General features: G+C 37.8%; 2 protein-coding genes across 2 annotated transcripts in view; both read left to right on the forward strand.

The window, feature by feature from the left end:
• Positions 1-27929, forward strand: part of FN1 (fibronectin 1) — a 351744-nt gene that overhangs the window by 289425 nt on the left and 34390 nt on the right. The gene's annotated exons all lie outside the window — the stretch shown is intronic.
• The window catches only part of ABCA12 (ATP binding cassette subfamily A member 12), a 181127-nt gene that overhangs the window by 49627 nt on the left and 103571 nt on the right, over positions 1-27929 (forward strand). Inside the window, exons 3-7 of the mRNA XM_066279669.1 lie at positions 8363-8516; positions 17963-18054; positions 20286-20383; positions 23018-23203; positions 26769-26947. Coding sequence (XP_066135766.1) covers positions 8363-8516; positions 17963-18054; positions 20286-20383; positions 23018-23203; positions 26769-26947 — 709 coding nt within the window. The remainder of the gene's footprint in view (positions 1-8362; positions 8517-17962; positions 18055-20285; positions 20384-23017; positions 23204-26768; positions 26948-27929) is intronic.

Genomic DNA, 27929 nt, shown 5'->3' on the forward strand with positions numbered 1-27929 from the left:
ATGGGCGTGCCGGGTGGATCCCGATCGGGCGCATGCGGGAGTCTGTCTGACTGTCTCTCCCTGTTTCCAGCTTCAGAAAATAGAAAAAAAAAAAAATGCAATTGTGAATCTTTGTTTCTGAAAGACAACCTTCAGTCAAGCCAAGGGTTAGTTACAGTTAGGCCTGTTTAACAATACAAACAGACCCCGCTTGCCCGATATGAGCCATAAGACTTGACTTCCCTTGCCCAGTGGGAATATTTTGAATTGTATTAATGAGATTCTTATTTTTAAACTTCTCCAGATCCAGTCCCTGTGGGAGTTTATTATCTAGCACGTGTGTGTTACTGTTATGTCTCTAAATCTAAAGTGAACCATTTTGTTTACAATTTAAATAGATCCGGCCCTGGCCTTTGGAATCCATCACCCAGTAGGGTCTCCTTAACATTCAGAAAGGAAGAAGGCACATTCTGTCCTAGAAACTCAGTCAGGTGGGATATAGAGCCCTTTCGGCTGACCATCAATTCACAGGGGCACTTTTAGATAAAAAAGATAACATCCAAAGTGATAGTAAGGTCCCAAGTCCAAACTGCCTCATCTTTATATCTTGAAAAGTAATAATAGTAATAAACCAAAGATATAAAGAAGTCAGGAATCTTCTCCACTTCCTTTGTCCCTGCAATGTCACAGCCTAAGCCCCCAAATTACCTCCACGGGGACACTTTTTGCACCTTTGAAAGCCCACTGGCTGTAAGACTTGGAAGAAACGCCGAGGGATGTGAGGGATGTATGAAAGACCCCAGAATACAAGACACCGTCGCAAATGACCCAAGGTTCATTCTTGTTCTCTGGGGCTCTATTCATTAAACATACACAGATGCCAACCTTTAGAGTATAGGATCTCTTTACACAATGCTTTAAGGATTAGGCATCTTGCTTCAGCCCTCACTGCTGGAAACAGTCCACCTCTTTGCCAATGAATTTGAACTTGGAAAAGCACCTACATTATGAAACAAGACTTGCCTGGGGAGAATTAGGAAGAATGTGTCATAGCACCACACCCACTCAGCAGTAATTGAAGCACTACGCCAGTTGATACAGGTACATATTATGAATTACTAGGGAGAGAAGCATATCATGCAATACTCCTAACCATTCATTGGCTCAAGGCACAGAGATGGGAGACCAGGTAGAGCAGCAGAGCCCCAGCCACAGCGTGGAAAATAAGACAGATGTTGCAACAGCCGTCCGATGAGCAATGGGAACTCATGGTTCCCCAGGACCTTTCCTCTTTCCTATTCCTAGTGCCTCATACAAGCTTTATCTAACTAATCTTCCCTGTGCCCTGTGAGGTGGCAAGGCCCATTATCCTCAATTTGGTAGATGTGGAAACAGAGACAGAGGGAGGTTAATTTACCTCTGGTGAGTCAATGAATCAATAGCAAAACCAGAAGTGGTACCTGGTTTTCAAATTTTCAGTCTGTTCACTCCAAAATATAGAGAAACTTGGCTGAACAAAATGTTGTTTTCATTATTGTCATAGAGCGTGTATTCTAGCTCTATCTCTGGCATTTTATTTTTGGTGTGACCTTGAGCAGATTGCTTGTTCTCTCTGAGGCTACCTGCTGAATGGGTATGACACTTGCCTTGCCTATCCTTAGGAATGTCACGGCTCTCAGATGAAATGATGATTGTTTAATGGCTCTAAAAAATATGACGTTTTTTAAGCCAATGTTTTACTGTTTATTTTCAAATATGTACTATTTTTATACATGATATTTCTGACAATTCAAGAAAACAAGTGGCTTCTACTTGCATTTTATTTAGTGAAAGTGTGATGAGCTTTAGAACCATGTTCTCTCTCTCTCCCTCTCTCTCTCTCTCTCTTACACACACATTAATAACCCAGTTATATTTTTTTAGTGTTTAAATGAAAAAATATTTAAATAGAAGAATAAACCTTACTTAACACCTTACTCAGTGCCAAATACACAGTATCTGTTTGGTAAATATTTATTAGATAAATGATGAATGGATTCATTTTGTGGATAATAAATTCAGTTGTTGAAATTTTGGAGGTCAATGTGCAATAGCTGGATTTCTGAGGAAACCAAGATAAAGAGCTTATAACAATAAATGCTATTAGTTCTATGAATCAATATCAATCTATCCATTTCTTGTGGCACATGTGTGTAATATATTGTACTTACTACCCACTGAACTTACTATATCCATTATCTTTTGATCTTATTATAATATTGGGACAAATTTGAACCTTTGTCCTACAAATAATAAAGATATAAAGCTTGTTAAAGTCCCAAATCACACAGTATTCCTGTGACCCTCAGATGTTTATTCATTCATTGATTCATTTAGTAAATAGAATTAATAATTGCTTGCAATGAGTTAAGCATTGTGCTAAGAACCATGTAAGGATTTTTTTTTCTTTTAAATGGCTTATTCTTTGTTCAGTCTCTCAAAAAGTGCAGTTTTATTCAACTAGTGTCCATCTGCAAATTCAAAGTCCTATCAGTATTTAAACCTAGCCTAAGGTCTCTCTGGGCCACCAAGGTTTAAAAGAAAAGCTTTATTCAGAGGGATTAAATCAGAAGTGTGTTTGATCTTGCCCAATGATGGGCAAGGGAAGATGACCTCCCCTCCAGGGACAACTTGATCCTGCAGGTGGAAAGTGCACGTGAAAGAGAAAGTGACAGTCCTGGCGGTTCCTGATAGAATGTACTGAAATAACTAGAAAGGCTAGCTTTCTGTCATTTCTAATGTTAATTTGGTCTTGAAAATGTTATTGAGAACAAAATATGCTCAAAAATTTCAAGAAGGGTAAAAAGACAACTTTAATAAAATACTACAAATATCCGTCTGAGATGAACTTCTTTTTCCATATTTCCTTTATTCATATCTTGTTATCTGATTATTTGTAGATGATGTTTCTGGACATGCTCATCTCCTCTTGTTATGGAGACAGTTATTTTGTGGTGTTGCACAAAAAGTCTTATCATTTGCCTGATCAGAAGGCCTGATACTTATTCTGCCAATGTGACTCTGTATCCAAAAAGTTCATACTCAGAAAGTTGACTGAGGAAAAAATATAATCCTCAAATGAATAGTATCCCATTTTAAAATGTTGGATATGTCCTTCAAGATTTATCATTTATGTCTTCCCTGGGATAAAGATCAAATTCTTTTCACCTGGATACACAAAAGGTCCACTTAGGTGGGGCTGTGACTTACTTTGAGAACAACACAGAGAAGCATAGGGGACATTCTCCAATTCTACCATTACTGTACTGTTTACAGATGGTCACCCAGGGAGCCTGCGGCATGCTTCCTGAGCCTAATTGTCACATGGGGGCAGCTTCATTACTGAAAAGACTGTGACATTTCTTTCTTTAATACAATAAGAAATAGAAAGTAACCCTTTTGTGGATAGTGCCAATGAACACCGTGCTCCTGAATTGATTCTGGAAGCGGGTAAACATCCTTCTGCGGTGCTGAAAAAGGAAAGAGGAAAGGGGGATGTTGGAAGAATGTGCATTCTTGACTGTGTCCCTGAGTAAGCTGGTGAGAGAGCGGAGTGGCAGGAGGAAAGGAACTGGAAACAGTAATAAAGGAGAGAGTGAGTGGAAAGGAAAAAAGCAATAGAGAAATAGAGGGCAAGGGGTAGTAAGTAGATTAGATGAAATGAGGGAAGAAGAAAAAAAAATGCAAACCAGAAATAAACAAGGCAGGAGAGGGCGAGGGATGAGTGTGAGAAAGGTCATCCTTCCAAGCGTCAACAAACTACAGCTACTGGGCCAAATCCTGCCTACTCCCTTTTTTGTAAATACAGTTTTATTAACACAACCACATCCATTGCTGTTCATGTTGTCTCTGGCTGCTTTCAGGCTACAATGCCAGAGCTGAGTAATTATGATCGAGACAGTAGATTGTATGTGGACCCAAACCCAAAATAATTACTTCTAGCTCTTAGGAAAAAGTTTGCAGTCTAATCCTGTTGCTCTCAAATTTTAGCATGCAACAGAATTGCCTGGAGGGCTTGTTAAGGTAAAGATTGCTGAACTCCACCCCCAGAGTTTCTGATTAAGCATAGCTGGGGTGGGATCTCAAATTTTCATGTCTAATAAGTTCCCAGATGATGCTGACGCTGTTGGTCCAGGGACCACTTTGAGAATCACTGATTTCATCTGCATGTCACGTTTTGAATAAGGAATTTTGTGCAGAAGGAAAGGAAAATCAAATTGCTTCCTCTAGTAGGTAAAGATAAATGTATTGTTTGATTTCACAATTGTTTACAAAATATCTATTTTTTAAGATCTTTAGAATTGGATCTGTTTGTGAGGCTGGTTTCATTCTTAATGAAAAATAAATTTGATTTAGTTAAAACCTTAAGTAATTGAGGGTTTGTTCCTAAAAATGTTTTGTGGTCTGGTTTAATTCTACTCCCTGAAATAACATTGGAGTTCGTCAATGTCATTAGTGGTCTGTGTCAGTGATGTCCACTGAATCCATTGTGTGAGGGTCACCTCCCTGCCTCTGCTTGGAGCCCCTAAGAAACTAAGCCATAAGGGGCTTGGATTTTTGTATCCCACCTGCCTCACTTCACTCCCAAAGTATGCTGCAGTCTTTGGACTCTAATTTCCCATGAAACTGCAAGTTCTTCAATAGCTTTTCTCCTAGGGATGGGCATGAGTGTTGCCCTGAGTGTGCAAACTTTGGAAATTATGATACCAAGGACTACAGCCTGCCTAAACACTGAATCCAAAGAACTCTGAAAACTCCCCCCACCCCCCACCGCAAGTAGAGACATGGTTTGCGCAGTTAAGATCCTTTTCTACTCGTATCCTTAAATCTGCTCCGGCTCTGAATTTGGGCAACCAGTTACTCGCCTAACCTTCATGTGATTCATGCTTCATGTGTGATGTACGGATGTTCTGTGAGGAATAGAGAAATGCTTCTCTTTTACCTACAGCCTAGCTTCGAGAATATAAAGACAAACATAATTCTGGAACTTGAATGTGCAAGAGGCGTCTCAAAATAGAATGAGTTCAACTTAGAATTAGCAGCTCTTTAAAATGTGTGATGGTTTCATTCCACCTTTGAGCTGAGTGGTTGTTCCCTTGCACACATAACTGAGGTGGACAAAATTTTGAAAAATCATTTTTTTTTATAAGAAAGCCACTATAGAGTTTAATTTTAGTTAATTCTGATTTATAGTTCTAGAGGATTTATAGATTTTGTAAAATGTTGATGTGCACGAAAAAGTATATTATGTGTATCGAAGAAGGATGAATGATATAAATGTACATTCCATGCCTAGGACATGGAAGACAGTAGATGCTCAATAAATCAGTGCTAATGTTGCTTCAACTCTTTGTCTTTCTAACTGAATTTATTGGGTGAATTAATTAATAAAATTATATAACTTTCAGGTCTACCACTCCATAGTACATCATCTGTATATTATATTGTGCTCACCACCCCATGTCAAGCCTCCTTCCATCACCATTTATCCGCTCTGTACCTTTCTCTACCTCTCCCACCCCTTTTCCCTCTTGTAATCACCATCCTGTTGTCTGTGTCCGTGGGGTTTTTTCTTTTGCTTAGTCCCTTGACCTTCTTCACCCAGCTCCCCTCTGACAGCTGTCAGTCCGTCTTCATATCAATGAGTCTGTTTCTATTTTGCTTGTTAGTTCATTTTGTTGATTAGATTCCACACATGAGTGAAATCATGTGGTACTTGTCTTTCTCTGACTAACTTATCTCACTTCTCATAATGCTCTCCTGGTCCATTCAGGCTGTCACAAAAGGTATTAAAAAAAGTTCTGTGATGAATTTTCCTTTTGAATAGACATATATATAGTTAATCCCATTAGGGAATGTTGTGGGTATAAACTCTCTCAAATTCCTCTCTTATAATTTGCAAATTGTGTTCAATGCTAGAAAAAGTAAAATTGCATATAATGTGCCACCTCTTCTCAGGTCTTCTTTCTATGATATCTTTTTTCTTCCTTTCCTCTCTTCTATTTACAACATGGTTTCTCTTGAGCTTCCACTGTTTTCAGCACTGTCTGGCCCAGTCATACCACCACCTTGATAGGAGACATAAAACCAAAGGGTCATTTTTTTTTATTGCCCTTCCATCTACCTTCCATTCAAATAACCCGCTGCCCATGTTTGAGAAGGAATAGGAATAAACCTATTTGCCGACCCACTGCGTAGTAGGCAGCCACAGTTGCGATCTGTGTAACAGATGGGATACCATTAAGAATGAAATTCCACTGCAGAATTGTAAAGGTCATGCTGGATGCAGTTCACTGGGGCAGAATTTTTTTACAGGGGAATGATGCAAAATGCTAACAGGCAATTTGACTGCTCCTCTCTAGCTCACTCCAGGGCTTGTGCTACGATGAAAATAGTGCAGATTCACTACAGTTTTCACTTGAGTTTAATGTTAGGAGAGACACTGGTCTTTCTGGTGTCAGAAAGAAAATGCTTAGAAGGTAGTACTGAATAATTGAGTGGGTTTGTTGTTCTAATTTTTCTGAGTTTTCAAATCTTTAATTCATACAGTATGATTTTATGTATTAGTTATTTTGATGACTGCAAAAACTAATCACCAAAAACTTAGTGTTTTTAAGACAATAGCACCTTACTCTTTACAGTTGTGGAGAACAGAAGTTCAAACTTTAGTCCAAGTACTTAGAAATGGCTGTGTTGGCAGGGCTGCCCTCCCTCCGGAAGCTCCCGAGAAAGTTCCCTTGTCTTTTCCAGCTTCTGCCCATCACCCCGTTCCTTGGCTTTTGTCTCCTTTCTCCGCCTACAAAGTCAACAGTAGAGCATCTTCTAATCTCTCTTTCTCTTTCTTTTCTCTTAACTTTGCTTCAGCAAACTTTTCCATCACCCTCTCCTTCTATTTCCAATTTCCTTTATTGGGGAAATGTATGTAAATTACATGAATCAAATAATCTATTTATTATTCTCTCTTCTAATGTATTAATGCATACTTAGCCATGTTGCTCTGGCCATTTTCTTTTTACGATTTTCTCTTTCTTTTTATAATGAACACAGACTTTTTTTATAATGAAAACACACTGTTTTAAACAGACTCATGAGAAATTGAAGGTTATTTTTTTAGTCTTTAGTTTGGAATTACCCTTACAGTTTCTATATATGCTTTTTATTTATTTATTTATTTATATTTTAGTGACAGAGACAGAGAGAGGGACAGACAGACAAGAAGAGAGAGATGAGAAGATTCAGTTCTTCGTGGCTCCTTAGTTGTTCATTGATTGCTTTCTCATATGTGCCTTGACTGGGAGGCTGCAGCCGAGCCAGTGACCCCTTGCTCAAGCCAGCGACCTTGGGCTTCAAGCCAGTGACCTTTGGGCTTAAGCCAGTAACCATGGGGTCAGGTCTATCATCCCATGCTCAAACTGGCAACCCCACGCTCAAGCCATTGACCCCACACTCAAGCTGGATGAGCCTGTGTTCAAGCCAGTGACCTCAGGATTTCAAAGCTGGGTCCTCTACATTCCAGGCCAAGGCTCTATCCACTGTGCCACTACCTGGTCAGGCGATATATGCATTTTTAGAAAGTTCAGTGTCCCCATGTTCCCCCCAAAATCAGAGGAATCTAGGGTTTCAATATCAAAACTATTTGTGGAGAAATTTGTACATCACAGCTTGCCTATTTCCTTGACTCATGTGTATGCTGTGTTCATGGTTTATAAAGCAAATGTTAAAGTAAAGGTTACAAACCCCTTCACTGGTGTAGCTCCTGTTTCCTTTGACATTAGTATTGAGGAAAATCTGCAAATTCATTCACACTATTTTTATTATTTTTAAATAGAAAAAATATTGTGTGCATAGGATTATTAATTTAGCTGTTATATTAAATTTTGAGGAGATCAAAAATATTTCCTGGTAGCTGGAACATTGGCTGCATTTATAATGACTTTGATTGAACATTGTGGGAAAAATAGTTAATATAATAGTCAAATAAAAGTAAAATTCACATGAAGTATACCACTCAGAGGAAAAAAATCCCCACGGATTTCTATATATGCATATATTAATATAGTTCTTAAAAGATTAAAACTATTCTGATCATACTGTTCTCTGAGTTGCTCTTTTTAACGATGTATTATAAACATTTTCTATATTATTTGACATTTTTATAGGCTGTATTGTCTTTTATCTCATGGATACACCACATTGTTTTTAAAACACTCTGGAAAATATTTTTGCATCTATTTCCTAAACTGAAATCTCAGGAAGAGGAATTCATAGCATTTTTAGCTCTTTTGGTACATAAGTGACACTGAACATTGTAACTATATCTCTTTCCTTTTGTTTTTAATTTCAGGTTACCTTGCACCTCGAAACCTTCCTAGTACTGGCTTCTTCCCGTTTCTGCAAACCCTACTCTGTGACACAGACTCTAAATGCAAAGACACGCCCTATGGCCCACAAGATCTGCTTCGAAGGAAAGGGATTGATGGTGCACTAATTAAAGACAGGTAGGGGCACTTCCCAAGTGTGTTCAGTTGTGTGGAGAGATCACGTCTTATTTCCCTATGACAGAGGTCCCCAAACTATGGCCCCGTGGGCCACATACGGCTCCCTGAGGCCATTTATCTGGCTCCTGCCGCACTTCCGGAAGGGGCACCTCTTTCATTGGTGGTCAGTGAGAGGAGCACAGGATGTGTCCTGTGCTCCTGGAGAACTGTATGTGGCAGCGCCGCAAAGCGCAGCGTTGCTCACATACAGTACTACTTCCCGTGACGTGGGACACAGCGTCACAGCTCTGGAAGCACGTCATATCACTTGTACGGCTAGCAGTGACAAATATGGAACCGGACATTGACTATCTTATTAGCCAAAAGCAGGCCCATAGTTCCCATTGAAATATTGGTCAGTTTGTTGATTTAAATATACTTGTTCTTTAATTTAAATATTATATTTGTTGCTGTTTTGTTTTGTTTTTACTTTAAAATAAGATATGTGCAGTGTGCATAGGGATTTGTTCATAGTTTTTTTTATAGTCCGGCCCTCCAGCGGTCTGAGGGACAGTGAACTGGCCCCCTGTGTAAAAAATTTGGGAACCCCTGCCTTATGAGATATCCAGCAATCTATCCTAAGTTAAATGAACAACTTTATCTACAGATGTGATCCTCTAAATAGGAATGGACAGGATAGATACAAGCTAAAATTACCATGTGTATGTGGGATTAAGCATAATCTATTTTGTATGAATTACCCAAACTTGCTTTTTAAACTGGTGGCCAATGTATTCCTCCTTTACTTCCCTCAAAGATTCTCTGTCCCACCTCAAAATTTTAGTTACAATTAGCCCTATGATGATCACAAGCATAATACATAAGGCAATGGAAGGGGCATGATCTCCTGGAAGAAGGGCATGTTTATATTACTCTACGCGGCACTACTGGATATAATAGAAACAAAGAAATGCAAAAATAAAGGAAATTAAAGATCTAAAAATCAAAGTAATAAAGTTGCAATTATTCTTAATTGAGCAACAACCTTTTAAAATGAGATTAATGTGCATCATAGTTTACAGTGTGAGAAACAGCTGAAGAATAAAAAGAGAGAATCTAGACTGTGTACAGTCTCGATTTTCTGTCTTGGGATTCTAAACCTAGAGAGAACCCAGGTGCTTACTTGCCTGTAAAATGGAAAATAATATTATAATCTGAATTGACCATGAGGTAATTTTGGTAGGTATATATTTTTAACTGTTTCTCAACATAAGTTTACATTTATCTATAATCAGAAATATTTGGCTTCAGAATTTTAATTTAAATTCCTTGGTGTGTAGCACAATTTCCCCTTTAATATCATCATCGTGATTTTGGTCATCAAATAATGTGCATGATACTTTAAGAGAGAGGAACTACAAGCTGTTTAACATAAAATATAAACACGTCAAGAATTGTCATGGAAAAAGACTTGAAACACACATAATTGATGGGTGACTGATTCACATTGGTTATGTTGTTTAAAAAAGTTATTTGAGTTTGATGCCTAAAACATTCTCATGTTCATTCATTCAAGAAGGAATGATTAAGACATTCCTATGTAAGTGAATCGGAAAAGTTCTTCACCCATTTTTCACTTACACTTTAACGGAAGAACAAGCAAAAAAAAATAATAAGCAAGTATATAAATAGACAGCATAATACTGAAAATAAGTGTGATAACAAGAAAATTAATGCAGGTTAAGAGATGAAAGTTGAAAGGTAGGAATTTAGTTGAGTCATGAAGCTGATGACCTCTTGTGTAGTCAGTGTAGAGGTAAGGTGAAAGCAGGCATTCTTGGTCATTCGATCAGCTCACAGATTGTCCATAGTCCCTATGTGAGTGGTGAGTCCATGTTCTAGCAGGGAGGTAAAATATTAAATCAATTATAGTAGGAGCCTGACCAGGCAGTGGCTGAATGGATAGAGTACCAGACTGGAGAAGACCCAGGTTCGAAACCCCAAGGTTGCCTGCTTGAGTGTGAGCTCACCAACTTGAGTATGGGGTCACTGGCTTGGGTATGGGATCATAAACATGACCCTATGACTGCTGGCTTGGGCCCAATGCTGGCTTGAAAGCCAAAGGTCACTGGCTTGTGCCCAAGGTCACTGACTTGAGCAAGGGATCACTCGTTCTGCTGTTTGCCCTCCTTCTCAATCAAGGGACATATGAGAAAGTAATCAATGAACAACTAAAGTGCCACAATGAAGAACTGATGCTTCTCATCTCTCCCCTTTCCTGTCTTTCTGTCCCTATCTGTCCCTCTCTCTGATTCTCTCTCTCTCTCTGTCTCTGTCAAAAAATAATGATAATAATAGTAGAAGATAGTGCAGTGGAGAGTGTCAAAAGATGCCGAGGCTAGCACCCTCCATATTTAAAATTTCAGCTGGAGTAATCAGGTGACTCTTCATAAAGAAGTTTGGCTTGAGATGGACATTTCATGAACCAAGCATTAGAGAATATATGGGGGAAAAATTAATGTTCATTATTTATAAATTAGATTACAGTAGGTGGGGTTATTTTTATAATGAAGAACACAATAACTATGAGGAAAATAGTTAGCAATATCTAAGAAGTGTATAAGTATACCTCCCTGAGTATATTTTTATGTAATATAAAAGAGAACCAAACTCATGAGGGTTGTCTGAGATGAGCCATTAAGTCACTTTTGCAACTCCGATGAAAGTCCAGGTTTATTTTATCCTCTGTTGATTATTCTCTAGACAGCTGACCACATCTGCTTCTTACAGTTTTATTCTAACCTCCAGATAGATTGTCTGGCTCAAGCTGTATATTCAGTATTTTCTCTAAACTACCAAATAATTGGAGCTTAATTTAGAAAATGATGTACAATAGTAAAATTGCATTAATGATATTTCTCACCATGCTATTAACTTTTATGCTTTATATAGCCATGCAATGAAACTGAGCATGGTTCTTGGATAAGCTGTTCCACTAAATTGCTTCCCTTTGGTGAAGAAAGATTCTCCAGCATAGCCTCGTTAAGAGACAAAACAGTCTTCCTTTCTCATTTTGCAAGTGAAGGTGAAAATGCCATTTCTGGCCCCATCAAAAGAGGCCACCATGTTTACTGTAATAGAATGCTCTCTGAAAGGCAGGCTGATCACACTGCGGTCACTATTTGCTGACTAGTTGCCAAGTGTACTTTGATATGTTTTGCATTGATACTAGCCTTCTGTTATTAAATTCACACTTCTCTGGCATTAGCTTCAGAATCAGATGCTTCAAAGATAAAATCCAATGCTATATGCAGTATCAGTTCTAACGAGCTGTCTGAAAAAAGAAATGATTACATTTATGGATTTTTTTTTTTGCTCCTTTGCACAATGGATGAGCCAACATCCCAGGACTTACCCTCTTGGTCCTTCCTCCCTGCACTACCTCCAAGAATACATCAGAACAGTGGGGGACCTGGCTATGCGATTGCTCACACAGCTGGGAATGGCAAAGATCATCCTCCAGAGCTCCAGGGTCATTTTCTGGAGAAGTGACTCAGCGTTCCTGCAGCTCCCATAGGAAATGCCTCTGTGCATCTGCTCCCTAGCTCTGTCATGTTGACACTCGTCCATGACCCACAGTTCCCTAAATTCATATCTCTGTTCCTATTAAATGGCTCCTATAGACCTTGAGACATAGCTTATCAGATTTTATTCAGTTTTAAAGTACCAAGGTTTATGTTTAGTATTAAAAAATATGTGTTTAGAAATTGACCTGAAGATATTATTGGGAATATAAGGTAAGAGAAAGTCGAACAGCATGTGTCCTCATTTGACTACAAAGATGAGGTAGGATGTGTAGGTCAAATAATGGACTGAATTAACTCCAGAGTAATTTATAACAATATAGTAATCATTTTAGTGAGTATTCATGTAAAAATAACGTTCAAATTTTATTTATCAAAAAACAAAGTGGAAGAATTCTTAGCTACCAAGTATATATGCATTCAAAGTGTCTCTTAATATCAAATACCCTAATACAAAGCAACATACCAGGGTATTTCTAAATCTTAACATCTTAACTGATGCCGGTTTTTGATTGGTAAGTGGGTCACTTATAAAAAAGGTATATTTGGAACATAGGCCGGCAAGAGTGTATCTGAAACATGGATGACCTTGAAGGAATAAAGTCAGGATGAAATACGAGAAAAAATGAAAAAAATTAATTGTTATATAAATGATTTCTGCTTGGGGGTAGATGGCAAGTATGACTACATCAGACCACTGAGAGGACCTCAATGCTGCCACTGTGTACTTATTTGTAGTTACAGGTCAATAGTGAATGCCATCTGGACATTCACGGGATCCAAGCGGGTCTAGAGCACATGCCACATCTTCTTTCCAGGTGTCAGCGGATAGCCACATAACTACCATAATGAGGAAAAGAGAAAAATAAATAAAATGGTAACTAGTCCTCAGAGACAAAAAAAAAAAAGAATATCAGAATTTTCTTTCCAGGATTTACCATATGCATCTTTCCCGGTAGGAATTCCGTTTATAGACAGGATGTACCATGGCGCACCTGGGTACCACCTACACAGATAGTCTTTCCACGTATAGGAAATACAAAGACACCAGTGGCAGTGCACAAGATGATACAGAATTTATAGAACTGTGACATTTCCCAAATGTAACCATTGGTAGACATGTCTGAGAAGAAATAAAATCTACTCTGGGCCTCGTTTTCTTAAATTTAACATTTTGAATCCAAGATGTTTCTTTAATTGAATTCAATCTCAAAATAGAGGCTTTTATTTATTTTTTATTTTTTTAAAATTGAATTTATTGGGATGACATTGGTTCATAAAATTATATAGGTTTTAGTTATACATTTCAATAATACATCATATGTATGTTCTAATAGAGCCCTTTACTACCACTGAGGTAGAATATACTTTTTTAGCGTCTTGGAGGAGGGACCCTTAGCCATCTCCACGCTGCTACTGTACAGGTACTTGGGTTCAGTAAAAGGTATTTAAAGGTAACATGGATTTGATTCCGGCTTTCTTGCCTCACCCAGAAGGTTAAATTTTCTGGACTCAGGTTAGCTTGCATGAGTTCAGGGCCACCTAAGTTTTGCATAATACTTTAAAATACCCCCAAGAAATATCCGGCATGAGATAGATTCTCTGAAATTTCCTTAGAACTTGTAGGGAGTAGGAGTGGGGATGAGTCATCATGGAGTAAATCCATAGCTGTCACAGCCTTGTGGAAGGGTTCTCAACCTCAGCATTATTGCTACTTGCAGAGAGATAATTCCTTTGCATGCTGTATGTGGTAGTAAGTTTAGCAGCATCCTTAGCCTCTACCCACTGGATGCTAGGAGCACCACCTACCTCCCTTCGAGTTCTGACAGTCATATATGTCTCCAGACATTGCTAAATGTACCCTGGGAGTGGGGCAGGAAATTGTCCACAGTTGACATCCACTGGTCTAGTGAAAGGGTAAAGGAAAAACTTTAAGGTAGCAAGAGGTTTGAACTAAAGTTATGATTCTAGCATCTTGCTCTGTGAAAAACATAAATAATAACTCTAATTTAACAACCCCTGTGATGTGTTCCCATTGTTCTCCATGCATGTTCTTACTTAGCTAATATAATGAATGCATAATTTCTGATTTTCTTATTTGACTTGCTCATTATATTATATATGGTGGGAATTCAATACATATTGGTGAGTTAATGAATGAATATGGTGGGTACATTGTAAGATTGCACATTAGGGTCTGTGATATCATCCCTGGGAGTTTTCCTCTTTGGAAGACCATTGCAGAACCAGTTATGCAACAATGGAAGGCAGACCAGGCTATGTAAAAAAGATGCTTCCTTTGCTATCAGTTCTTCCAAGTGATAGCCTTTATTATCTAGTATTCAGTGCTTGTCACATGTTGAACACCCTACCATCTGCCAACGTAATTGTAGAGTTTTCTAAAGAATTTTAAAGCCTAAGAAGGGGAAAACTGATCATTATTATAAATGGATAATTTCTCTTATAAGTAAACTGATAAAGAAATTAAATAATAAAATGAAGATGGTGTTACAAAACTTTGGGTGAAGTCTTTTGCCTTATTTCACCTAACTGGCCAATGCTTGCAAGTTCCAGCTCTCTGAATAATAGGGGTACATCTAGTTGCTGTCCAGAGATACTGAAGGTCCTAGTGCTCTAGAGGGATTATATATGCAGCATAGATGCCTGAGCATAAGACTTCGGCTCCATCCTGGGGCATAAGGCTGTGTCTTTGCACCATCTTCTCTTGTGGGTACTTTGGTGAATGTCCATGATGACAGGCCTCAGACCAACACTTGATAAGCACATTTCCTAAGAGCAGGGGTCCCCAAACTACGGCCCGCGGGCCACATGCGGCCCCCTGAGGCCATTTATCCAGCTCCCACTGCACTTCTGGAAGGGGCACCTCTTTCATTGGTGGTCAGTGAGAGGGGCACAGTTCCCACTGAAATATTGGTCAGTTTGTTGATTTAAATTTACTTGTTCTTTATTTTAAATATTGTATTTGTTCCCATTTTGTTTTTTTACTTTAAAATAAGATATGTGCAGTGTGCATAGGAATTTGTTCATAGTTTTTTTTATAGTCTGGCCCTCCAATGGTCTGAGGGACAGTGAACTGGCCCCCTGTGTAAAAAAGTTTGGGGACCCCTGCCTTAGAGTGTTCACCACAGCTTGACAAGGTGGCTATATCATTCCTAATTTGCAGATGAAGGAAGCAATGACTGAGATCTTTTGGGAAGAGGCAGAGCTGGGATTCCAAAGATACTCTGCTACACCCCAGCTATACCATTGCCTTTTATTTAATCAACCATCTGATTGTGTAGTCCAGTACTGTGTTAAGTGTTTGGAATAAAAAGATGAATAAGATATGGTGCCTACTTCCAAAAATGTCACAGCCTAAAATGGAGAAGAGGTAGGGCTAGGTAGATAAACATGAAACATTTAAAATTGGTATAAAATAAACACGTAAAAGTGTTTAAATTGTGTCAAGTAGTGGAAAAGGGCACTGTTTCTCACCTCTCATTTTAAGAAGCATATAGTGTTCTTTCTGTAAGCCTGGTCATGCTAATGACAAAGTTCAGAGATTACCATTATTAACTCAGTAAGACTGGCTATCTTCCTACCCTCCTTCAGTAATTTAATGGAGAGTTAATAGAATTAATTGCCTTTGCCTGGAGGAAGTAGCTGTATTTCAACTCAGAACCTTAATTTATCTTTTCATCCACAACACTCTCTATTTTGCATTTATTTTGTGGTTTTCATTTTAAAAGTTTAAAAGCAACAGCTTTTTTTTTGTGCCGTGGCAGTGAGCACATGCCATCAATGCCACGCCACACACCGTAGATACAAAATAAAACGGAGGAAAATTTGCAGACAGACAACTGTTAAAGCACAGATGACATCTGAGCTCTCACCTCCCCCCCAAAAAAAACCAGCCAAGACCACACTGAAGGAGATGGACCACCTCCTCACTCCTGTTACATGGAATTCATTCACGGGTAACCATGGAATCATGGACACTTCCTGGTCAAGGACAGGCCCTGTTAGAAAACAAAGCTCCTTGTGTGGAAACAGCCATTTTCCTGTTGAATGAACTCAGAACTGCTGAGCCAGCGGCTTGCAGAGAAAAGACGGGCTTGTTTTTCTTTGGTGTTTAAAGAATAGGAGTTGTGAGAGGGCTCTTCTCTGAGTGTGGGAAGATGGGCAAGGTGTCCTCTCCGGAGTACACGCAGCATTTGCTTCGTCAAGCTCACCCTTTCCTAGTTTCCCAGGGCCTCTTCCTCTCTCTCCCCTCTCATTCATTATTCAGTCTCTTCTTCCTCTCGCTCTTTCTTTATTCATTTTGATCTCTGTAATTCTCCCTTTTGGTTTTTGTTGCTGTCCCTCTTCCTTAAAATTTTTATGAAAGCAGTTTTTCTTTGCATTTTCAAAATATGTTGATTTCGGTAGTCTTCCTTATAGTATTTCAAGTGAACTAAAAAAAAATGTTGATAAAAAGAAAAGTGCAGCTGACTTTCTTAGATTTTTCTAAAACTTCTGTAAGAGAGAAGGGAAAAGGTTCAGGTCAGTTCTTATTTTTATCTGAACAGCTTCCCATCCAAATAGTCAGCAGAAGGAATGTAAAAAGATTTAGAGGAATACAGCTATGGTCATGAATAATTCAAATGTACATTAAGAATGCAAACTTTCTGAAGTAACCAGTACAGTTTTATAGAGGATATTGAAAAAACACTAGGGAATAAAAACAAATATCTCCTCTTCTTATCATATGCACTGAAAGGACACACCAAGAGAAAAAAAAACACAGATTTTTTTTTTTTCCAATTACAAATCGCAGAGCACCCTGGAACCAGGATTCAATCTTGTTTCTAAAAAGAAAGTCAAATTGAACCATAGTAGTAAGCAGAACTTGCTTTTCTACTGTTATATTTTTATATCCATTTTTATGTACCTTAAGTAAGCATTTTTTTTTCCTTAAAGTAAACAACTACACAGAATTCACCAGCTTTTATGAATTCTGAAAAGTATTCATATCCAAGTATCTGGACTGATTTCACTTTTGAAATATATGTACATTTATTTTAGGCACTCCTTTTAGGTATATCAGATTTTCAAGAAAATATGATTTTCCCCATTTTAATAATAATCAATTAAACAGGAAATGAACTTTTTTAAAAAGAAGGTTACTAAATTGTAGGGATGGCTAAGAATGTTTTCTTTCAAAAGCTAGTGTGATCATGTTGTGCAGGGGTCCCTGCCACCACAGGGCTATAATTTCCATGTTGATGCATTTAGTACAATTAAAAATCGGCTCATATTGTCATTCCTTTAACACCTGGTGCCACCTGTAATGACACAAACCACAGTGCCTGGACCTGTCTAGATACTCAATAAATGTGTGTTCTTTTCCTTCTTCCTTAACTCTGTCTTACAAGCATCCATCTTTGACAATCTTCAAAATGCCATCAATAATTTAATATAGAAAACTTGTTTTTCTTTTAAAGTTGACAAACAGACCTTTGTTTTTCATCCTTGAAACACCCTTGGACTCTTATCTATCTGGAATTCATCTTTTTAAAAGAAAAAAAAGGATATATCATGATTATATTCAACATTTAACCTCAATGTTGGAAAAATAATTCCCTTTCTATACAATTAAAGTAAAAATAACTATTTAAAACCTCATCTAAGCCATTTTTTTCTGAATAATACCTACTTTGTAGGATATCTTATATATTCATTGGTGTCTGGTTAGGTGAGCTCTTCCATTAGAATCCTAGAAAGTAGATTAAAAATTTGAAAGTCCTCCGAGAGAGCCCAGGAATCTGCCACATAATACAGTGCTGTAACTAACTGAAATTAATGTGGGTGAAGTTATAGAGTTTTTGCTTTTTCCTTCTCTAGTGCGGTTCTGAGAAAGTCATCCAACCTGCAGAAGGACAGCAATTTATCACTCCAGAGCACCACAGTCCCAGAAAGGAGGCACACATCACTGGGTAAGCTATTCTCCTCCGCCGAGTTTAGTACAGGTCTTTTGAAACAGCCGGTAAAGGTCTAATCTCTAAAAGGGTTTATACTTTTAACTTTACAGCAAGTTGGAATGCCTGGAATATCCCTAAGAGATCTAAATGTTTATTGTGGTTGCCTAAATGTGGCAGTGAAAATACGCACAGCCCTTGAGAATAATTAAAAATTAAGTTCTTAGTGAAATACTCCTCTCTGGGAGCAATGGCCTAGTTGGTACTAAATGTGATGTTGAGAGTTGCACACTTTGCAAGAGTTGAAAAGGGACTCTGTCGTCTGCGAGACGATACTGGGATGGTAAGAAAACTCGGGAATAAAAATCATTGGGTGGAATCGCAGAGATTTGTCCAGACTTTCCATCTTACTGATAAGGAACATGGGCCCAACAAGGTTAAGCGCGGAGACCCCAGTCCTCCAGCGACCTGGTCCTAGAACCACTGCCAGGCCTGGACTCTTTCAGCTTGACACGTATGTATTCCTTTAGCTCAGCGCTCAGATCCTTGTCATTCAGTGTGCCTGCATACTTCCTTTATTCACAGCAGGCCCATGGCCCTCAAACCTCAGTGGGCAGAAGAGCCTGAGGCTGAGCTTCCCTTTATCCGAGTGATTCTGATGCGGTGGCGTTGAGAAACCACAAATTGAGAATACTCTTGAAACACACATTTGACAATATTGATTGGCTGCCTGCTATCCAATCCCCACCATCCTAAATCCTGGGGACATAATTCCTGTATGTTGGAATATGATTGTACTCTGGAAACAAACAAACAAACAAAGAATACTATGGGGTATTTAAGATTGTGTAACATTAAATAACATTTCAATACAAGTTGATGGACTAAATGAAAAAAAAAGTCCTGTGTTAATGTGGTAGAAATATGGTGGTGAGTGGTTTTGAGGAGTTAAGGCTCCGCTGTGGGTGATCTGTTCATCTGAACAGGTTAAAGCACAGTAGGAATAAGAGCACCAGGACTGTGTGTAATCCAATAAGCTTGGCTTTGCTCTGCAGCCACAAATGATGTTTCTCACCCTGGCTGGCCTCTCACAAACATAGTGCCGTAGTCTACAGAAATCAGTTAGTAATTTTAAAAAATATATTGGGGTGACATTGGTTTATAATACTGTATAAGTTTCAGTTGTACAATTTTATAATACATCTGTATATTGCATCATATGCTCACATGGTTGGTAAATCTTTCATCCCCATGGGGACTATAATAAAGCCTAGGCCTTAGTGTTGATAAGTCACTGTATTTACTTTTTAATGTTAAGATTCTTTACTGTGAGAATAACAAAGTATTTTTGTCCCAAATTTATAAATAAAGTTAACAGACTGACCCTGACTGGATGGCTCAGTTGGTTGGAGCATTGTCCCAAAATGTGAAAGTTGTGGGTTTGATCAATGGTCAGGGCACATACAGGAAGAGATCAGTGTTTCTGTTTGTTTCTGTCTTTCTCTCTACCGTTTTCTCACTCAAAAATCAATAGTAAAATAAAATCTCTTAAAAAATAAACAAAAGTCAAAAGCCTTGTTTAATGACCATTCAGGTTATAGATATGAACATATTTCTAGCTAATGCTCCTAACCCAGAATTCTCTGCCACATTCCACATAGTACTAGATGACATCACTTTGGGAATTATTTAACTAGAATATGCTGTAGTCTGGACTAATTGCTTTATCTCACTTATTTGGTCTGAAATATCATGCAGAAGCCACTTTGGGGAGGAAAGAATTTATGATCCTAAGCAGATTTCAGCGTCCCAAATGAATAATTAAAAAGAAAACCATTTTCACCAGATGTGCACTGGCAGATCCTTTGAACAGATGTTGGGTATGATGGATCTGTGGGGCTAGTGGAGGCACCTCAGGTCCTCTAGGACTGCACAGAAATAATTCAGCTTATTAGGCAATAATATTGGTGATAAAGTTTAATGCCAGAAACTGGAATGAAAGCAAATCAAATCTAAAATGACTGGAAAATAACCAAGAACAGACCAAAACCATTAAAATTTTTTTGTGAAAAGAAATACTAATAGAATTTGCCACTTTGCCTGTATGAAACTGTCATGGAAGACACATATTTGAGCACTTTCTTGCTGTGGGGTATATAAGGGCACAGTGATATTTATGGATTTGTATGTGAACATGCCCGTTTTTGTGTGGGTGTTTAGCATCTAATCTATTCTTTCTTCTATTACAGCTACGGTATTTCCCAGTCCAAGTCCTGATTTAGAAAGTACTGGAACAGATACTTTCAATGGTAGTCAACTTTTGGCCAGGATCCTTGGTTTGGAAAAGGTAATTTCACTTTCTTTTATAATAAACTGATAATAAAGAGCAGTTGAATAAATGCTTTTTAAATTAATAGGGAGATCTCCCAAATAAGAAGAGGTTAGGGCCATCTTTCCCCTTTGGAATAATATGTCAGGAAGATTCTTTTCTCAGGAGCTCTTCAGTTAAACAGCTTAATTCTGAGACATTCTGAATTCCTTAAGGTCTTGGATATTTATTTAGTTTCCTATTAAGTTCCTTAATCAAACTCAAGATTTCATTTTAATAAGAAATAAGGTAATATTAAATGTGATTTTTTTATTTTTCTGAAGCAAGAAAGAAAAAGCTATATGACAGCAAACAAAACAGTAGCACTCATCAAGCTTGCTGCCTCATTTATACTGATAATGCCTTTAGAGAAATTCTAATAATGGAAAATATATACTTCTCTACAGTAGTAAAATCCTTTTCCTTAGCAGAGTTTATTTATGGAACTTCCTTCTATCTGCTAGTCATTTACCTTAAGATTCCAGATTGCAAGATAATATACATAATTTCTATCAAAGATGTAAACTGGCAGCCTGTGAACTCAATGTGTGTGTGTGTGTGTGTGTGTGTGTGTGTGTGCGCTTAAATTCATTTGGGCGGATCAGGTACTTGTCTATTAACTAACACCCCTACCATTTTTCTGGTTGTCTCTTATGCAGCCAAATTCATACATTTCAGTTGTTGACTGGCACTGATAGATATTTTAGCTCTGTTTTATGTGCTCTGCAGAAATTAAGGAGAGGTTATTTTCAACATTTTTACAATAGACAGATCTCTCTCTCTCTCTCTCTCTCTCTCTCTCACACACACACACACACACATACACACACACACAAGCATTTTAAATAACTCATCTATGTCTTTTGCAGTATACATTTCTTCGATCTGAATCATGGGGATGAATCTCTGACTTTTAGTTATCACCCAGTGACTATAACCACTGCTGCTTAATATGCCTCTGTTAGTTACCCCTGCGTTAACACTTTCTACAACTAAGGCAGCTCAAAAAACTGGTTTTATATAAATAAAACAAAGCACAACACAGAAATGAATGCCAGGAAAAAGCACCATACCTATCAAAGCAATTTTGCCAGTGCTGGTTGAAATATAAGACTTTCCCATTCAGTCCAATCTAGATGTTAAACATCTAGTTTCAATAGTAAGTAATAGTTGAGATGCCGAAAGCACCCTGCCTGAGGCAGGCACAGCATAGGAAGCCTCTGATGTGCCCAGTTAATTCCCATTTAACCCCTCCCCCCCCATTGTGCTAGTGTATAAACTAGGGAAAGTTATTTTATTCCATTCTATTTCTCCCATGTTGGTCTCTAAAAGCAATCAGTCTTGCACTGGATGAGCAGGGCTAGTCTCAAAAATACTACTTCATCGTGTTGAAGCTCCCAAGCTCTCTTTCTCATATGGAATAAAATTTCAGAATTTTGTGAAGCAGCACAGTCATATATCCAGTAGAGATAAGTAAGAAATGAATTTTCTATGTGTAGATACATATTTTTAGAGTAGTTGGAGCAGGGAAGGAATGTAAAAATTAGGGTGACATATTGATGCCCTTGTCAGCAATCTCTGATTCCTCTCTTTTTTTCTTTACTGCTTTCTGCAACCCTTGCAAGAATGAGTAGAGAAATCATTTTGGGGTGAGTTTATGTGCATTGTTAGTAAGGAGAAATGGATGAATGACTGGAAGGCCTGGCACTTAGATCCTAGAATAAATGAATCCTGTTTTGTTCCATTACATTTAGAAGTTGAGTCTCTGGAAGCCTGGGTGTAGATTATGTGATGTAAACTTAAGGGCAGAATGAAGTAGTCGGCCATTACTTTACAGGATTATAAAAATTAATTATTAGGAAGGACATATTAAATACTACAAATAAATACTATAGTCTCTGTAAATATCTAAAGTTCATAAGGGTGAATGTGATCAATATTACAGCTGAAATATTGCTGCACCTGTGATTGGTCTGTATTGTGAAATATATGGAGGACGTAAAATGATTGCATAATGAAAATGCTTTCCAACTATTGCTTTTGGTAATTATATACTTTCATGTATTTTCATATACATGTTTGTCTTTTTTATATGCATAATTCTTAAATGAAATAATTGCTTTACAAATGAAACATAACTCATATTTTTCCACTTCTCTAAATAAACACTGTTGATCTTGAGAATAGACTCTTAAGCTGCTACTTTTTTTTGGAAGCCTTCCAAAGATGTAGCCAATTTTCCATGAAGTGTCATAAAGAGTTAGAAAACCTGAGTCTCTGCTTTGAAATGCCCAGGAAACACTAAGATTTTTAAGCCTGAAGAGTTTTGTTAGAAAAGATCTGATGCATTTAAGTTTTCTGATCAGAGAGAGGGAATGAGTTCAGTTAAATGATATGAAAAGCATTTAAATAATAACAATGATGAGAATTACTACATTCACACTTTTGGTGATTCTTCATGGGCAAACCCAGTATCTTTTAGGGTAATTTTGCTATAATGCACAATATTAAAATGATTATTGTGAAGATATGTCAATTTCCTTAAAGACTAGATTACCTTAATTTGTATATTTACTAACAAAATTATCTCACTCTTCTCACACACATTTTTAGCTTTTAAAGCAAAATTCAACTTCAGAAGAGATACGAAGAGAATTGTGTGAGAGTTATCCAGGATATATTGCTGATTATACCTTCTCTTGGACCACTCTAGGGAAAAATATCTTAAACAAATTTTGCCTGTCCAACACGACCCTTTTAGAGTCTTCTCTCCAAGAACTAACAAACCAGATCTCTCAGGTGAGTGTAAATATTTCAATAAGATCAAAATCTCAACAATAGAAGGAAAGGTACTGTTTTCTTCTCATATACACAAAGTGAGTCAACATGATGCAAAGAATAGGCCCATAGCCCACATGGACTGCAAAATGCTGACCAGAATATTTGCTGGCTTTTGGTATGGATTCGCACATAGAGATTCGCCAATACTGTGGCCAATTTTCCAATTTTCTAAGGAATGTCTGCTTTCTATTTTAATGTGCAGGATTGCATTGAACCAAAAACATTGCATTTTGGTTAATGTAGACTTATATTTGTAGATTAAATACAGCTTTGTTAAATGGTGAATGCAGATTGATTGTTTTCCCTGAGAAATTTAAGTGAGATTACTTAGGATGTAATGTAAGTTCCATAATAAAACTGTTAAAGCCATGTAACTCTCAGAAGTTAGAATAATGGGTAAGCTTTTTAATTTTTCACTAATACAAAACCTAATTTGAAAACTGATTTTTTTATGACACAATATATTTCTTTCTCTAAAATATACACTAGAACTGAGAACTTCATTTTATGAAGTGCTAATAACCACTTTTATATGTTCGTTTTAAACTACAATGTAAAAATAAAACACCATCCTACCTTTAATCAAATTCTATGTACACTGAAGGATCATAAAAATACACAGAATTCTGGACCTGGCCGGTTGGCTCAGTGGTAGAACGTTGGCCCAATATGTGGAAATCCTGGGTTTGATTCCTGGTCAGGGCCCACAGGAGAAGTGACCATCTGCTTCTCCACCCCTGCACCTCTCTCTCTCTCTCTCTCTCTCTCTCTCTCTCTCTCTCTCTCTCTGTCCTCTCCTCTGCTCCTGCAGCCATGGCTCAAATGATTTGAGCTATTTGACCCCGGTGCTAAGGATAGCTCCATGGCCTTGCTTCAGGTGCCGAAATAGCTTGGTTGCCAAACAACAGAGCATCACTCCAGATGAGCAGAGCTTTGCCCTATAGGAGGCTTCCTGGGTGGATCCCGGTTCCAGCGCATGTGGGAGTCTGTCTCCCTGCCTCTCACTTAATAAAATATATAAATATATATTTATAGAATTCTTTTGAAATTTTATTAATAGGTATAATTGACACATTTCTACTTCTAATATTTTTACCTTGATTTCCTCAATTTTAATAATATAAGTAATATTTATTAAGAACAGAATCCTTGAATTACTCTGTTATAATAATCTCAATCCATTGTATAACACTTAAAATCCTTTCTTGAAAAACTCAGCAGTTTTTTAGAGTTTTGGAGGGCCAGTAGCTACGGCCACCATCACAGCTGCCTGGCCCATGTAGGTTCCCATTTAATTCAGACAGACAGTAACAACAGAGCCAATAACTGGTGGGCCATCCTTTATTCCTGCTTACAACTGGCAGGCAAGAAAATACACACAGCAGGAAAATGCTTCCCTTTCCATTCAGGGCTCCCAAAGTCACTGACTTTCTCTGGTTTTTCCTAGAATCAAAGGCCTCACCAGCCTCAGTCCCCTGTGCATACCTTCATTTTGGCTGCCTCCTCCCCTCCAACCACATGGCTTCTCTCCTGCAACAAAGTGGGCTCCTCCCCTCTCTGCAACAATGTAGTCTCTCTTAAAATGGCCTCCTAGCTTCTCCTTTTAAAACTTTTCCAAGTGAAAGCCCTCCCCCAGCACACATTAGTATAACCAAGCACCTTCCCAAGCAGGAAGGCAATTAATATTATTACCTAGGTGATGGCCATTTACGGGAGCAGCGCCATCTTTAACAAAGTGAGCATGAAAATTACAGTTTACAAACTTATCTGCCCAATAAGTATAATGTATAGTTAAGGATACATTTGTTCAAGGAGGTTGCACAGAGTCTATACAGGGGAGAGGGAGAGAAGGTGCACCTGGAATGCCCAGCTCAGGTGAAAGAAGATGCACCATTGGACCCTACAGAATGCCTACTACATTAGGTCACTCTACCAAGCCCAGTAGAGCTATGTAACAGCTCTATGTAATACATAGAAGCAAACACAGGGAGGTTGCCAAATGAGGAGACAAAGAATCATGTCTTAAATGAAGGAACAGGGTAATACTCCAGAAAAGGAAGTAAACAAAGTGGAGACAATTTACTATAGGCAGAGTTAAAAATACTGTTTATAAGAATGCTAATGAACTTAGAACTTCAACAGCATAAAAAAAAAGACGTAGAAATCATAAAAAAAAGAACCAGTGAGAAATGAAGGATACACTAACTGAAATGAAAAATAATTACAGAGACTCAACAGAATATCAGATAAAGCCAAGAATAAAATCAGCAACTTGGGATATAAGGAAATAAAAAATACTAGTCAGAAAAAGAGAAAGGAAAAAGAACCCCTCAAAGATGAGGATAGTGTAAGAAGCCACTGGGACAACTTCAAGCATACCAACATTCACCTCCTGAGGGTGCAGGAAGAAGGAAAGAGCAAGAAGTTAAAAACCTATTTGAAAAAGTAATGACAGAAAACTTCCCTAACCCAGTGAAGAGAAAATAGACACACAAATCAAGAAAGTAAAGAGAGTTCCTAACAAGTTGAACCCAAAGAGACCCACACCAAGACACATCATAAAATGCAAAAGACAAAGACAGAATCTTTATTTATTTATTTATTTTCCAGAAAGAGAGAGAGAGAAACAGAGAAGGACAGACAGAGAGGAAGGGAGAGAGATGAGAAACATCAGTCCTTTGTTGTGGCACCTTAGTTGTTCATTGATTGCTTTCTCAGATGTGCCTTGACCAGGGGGCTTCAGCCAAGCCAGTCACCCCTTGCTCAAGTCAGAGAACTTATGCTCAAGCTAGTGACCTTGGGCTTTAAGACAGTTACCTTTGAGCTCAAGCCAGCAACCATGGGGTCATGTCTATGATCCCACGCTTAAGATGGTGAGCCCATGCTCAAGCCAGAGACCTCAGGGTTTCAAACCTGGGTCCCCTGCATCCCAGGCCAATGCTCTATCCACTGCACCAATGCCTGGTCAGGCAAGAATCTTAAAAGCAGCAAGAGAAAAGTAAGTTACCTATAAGAAAAGATTGTCAGCTAGTTTCTCAACAGAAACTTGGCAGGCTAGAGGGGATTGGCAAGAAATATTCAAAGTGAATATGTGTATTGTAATAGTAAAGATTTTCATATATATGTGTATATATACTATACATAAAAATATGTATATAAAGTCTTAAGGGTTCTTCACCAAAATAATTAATAAGGTTATTTAATGGATAGAGGGAAAAGATGTCTGTAGCTCCCAAATCAGGTCCTAGAAAACATAATTAATTTCCAAAAATACAATTTTAAGTATAGTTCTGTTAATTAAATTTTAAACATACCAATTTCTGTAGGTACAGGAAAAGATGCAATTATGATTAAGAACAAATGAATTTTTTTTGTCTTTCATGTAAAAGATGACTTCAAACTGAATGAAAATGGAATGAATAGCTATGCTAAAATCTACGTTTAATGTTGTCAAAAATAATGAGCCATGTGATTACAAATGTTGATGTCTTATTTTATCCTGTTTGTTATTTGATTTTTTAAGATCTCAAGGGACCCCAACAATCAGAAGACAGTATTTCAGGAAATGGTCAAAGTGCTGTCTTTCTTCTCACAAGTGCAAGAGCAAACAGCCGTGTGGCAGCTTCTCTCTAGTTTTCCAAAGATGTTTCAGAATGACACGATGCTAAGCAATGTATTTGATGTTCTTCGAAATGCAAACAGGTAAGAAAATGTAGGAATTAAGTGAGATCTCACTATGCACAAACAAGTCAGTTTTAAAAATTATTACCTGTGAGGATCACTGGTAGGTAGGTAGTTTCAATACAGAGCCAAGAACCCTTCAGTATCTTATTGCAGATTTTTACAATAAAAGTAAAGGTATTAGTTAAAGAAAGTGGAAACACACATTTAAGTCTTCAGGGTTGTCAAAATGTACATGAGAAAAGTGAGGAGGAGGAACACCAAAATTAACAACTAGATTGTCAGTAGGGTCCCCGAGTTGCTGAGAGAGGTATATAGCAGGACCAAAGGTAGATTGGAACATTGGCTCAGGCTAATTTAGGGACAATGAGAACTCTATATCTAGCATTTAAACTACCCAAGAATAAACTATCTCACTGGGTTTTGGTTGATACTCTCCAATGTAAAACAAACCTCTTAGTTAGAGCTTTGAACTGAGCCACCTCAAAGCAGTTGGTCTCCCTCATATGCAACCAGGTTGTAAATGATCTTTCTGGGCCTACATATTAGGTTGGCTTTATTTGACATATATAACACAGAGATTTGAAAATTTTTACAGAAGAAACCTCTTCAAAGATTGCTTTCCTCATAGGAAAGATTAGAGTATGACCAGTGTGTAGAATTTAATGAACAAGTACTTAGTTTTTGACTGTCCTGTCTAGTTAATTTGTAAATGTGCATTAAAAAATGACCAACAACAACTGCATCAATAACTATCAATTATTGAGTACCCATTATATATACCAGACACTTTACTGGGTCATATATATATCTCACATTAAATCCTACAACTAAACTATTATTTATGTTGTAAATGAGAGAGGGTCATAAAAATTAAATGTTTGATGATCATGCAACAAGGAGGCTTTAAACCTGAGTTTTCTAACTCCAGAACCCAGACTGCCTCTCTAATATATCATTAATAGTACTATGTCTGCCATCTCTAATGTCAGAAGCACCAGAA

The sequence above is a fragment of the Saccopteryx bilineata genome, chromosome 5 (assembly GCF_036850765.1).
Source record: "Saccopteryx bilineata isolate mSacBil1 chromosome 5, mSacBil1_pri_phased_curated, whole genome shotgun sequence".
NCBI classification, from domain to species: domain Eukaryota; kingdom Metazoa; phylum Chordata; class Mammalia; order Chiroptera; family Emballonuridae; genus Saccopteryx; species Saccopteryx bilineata.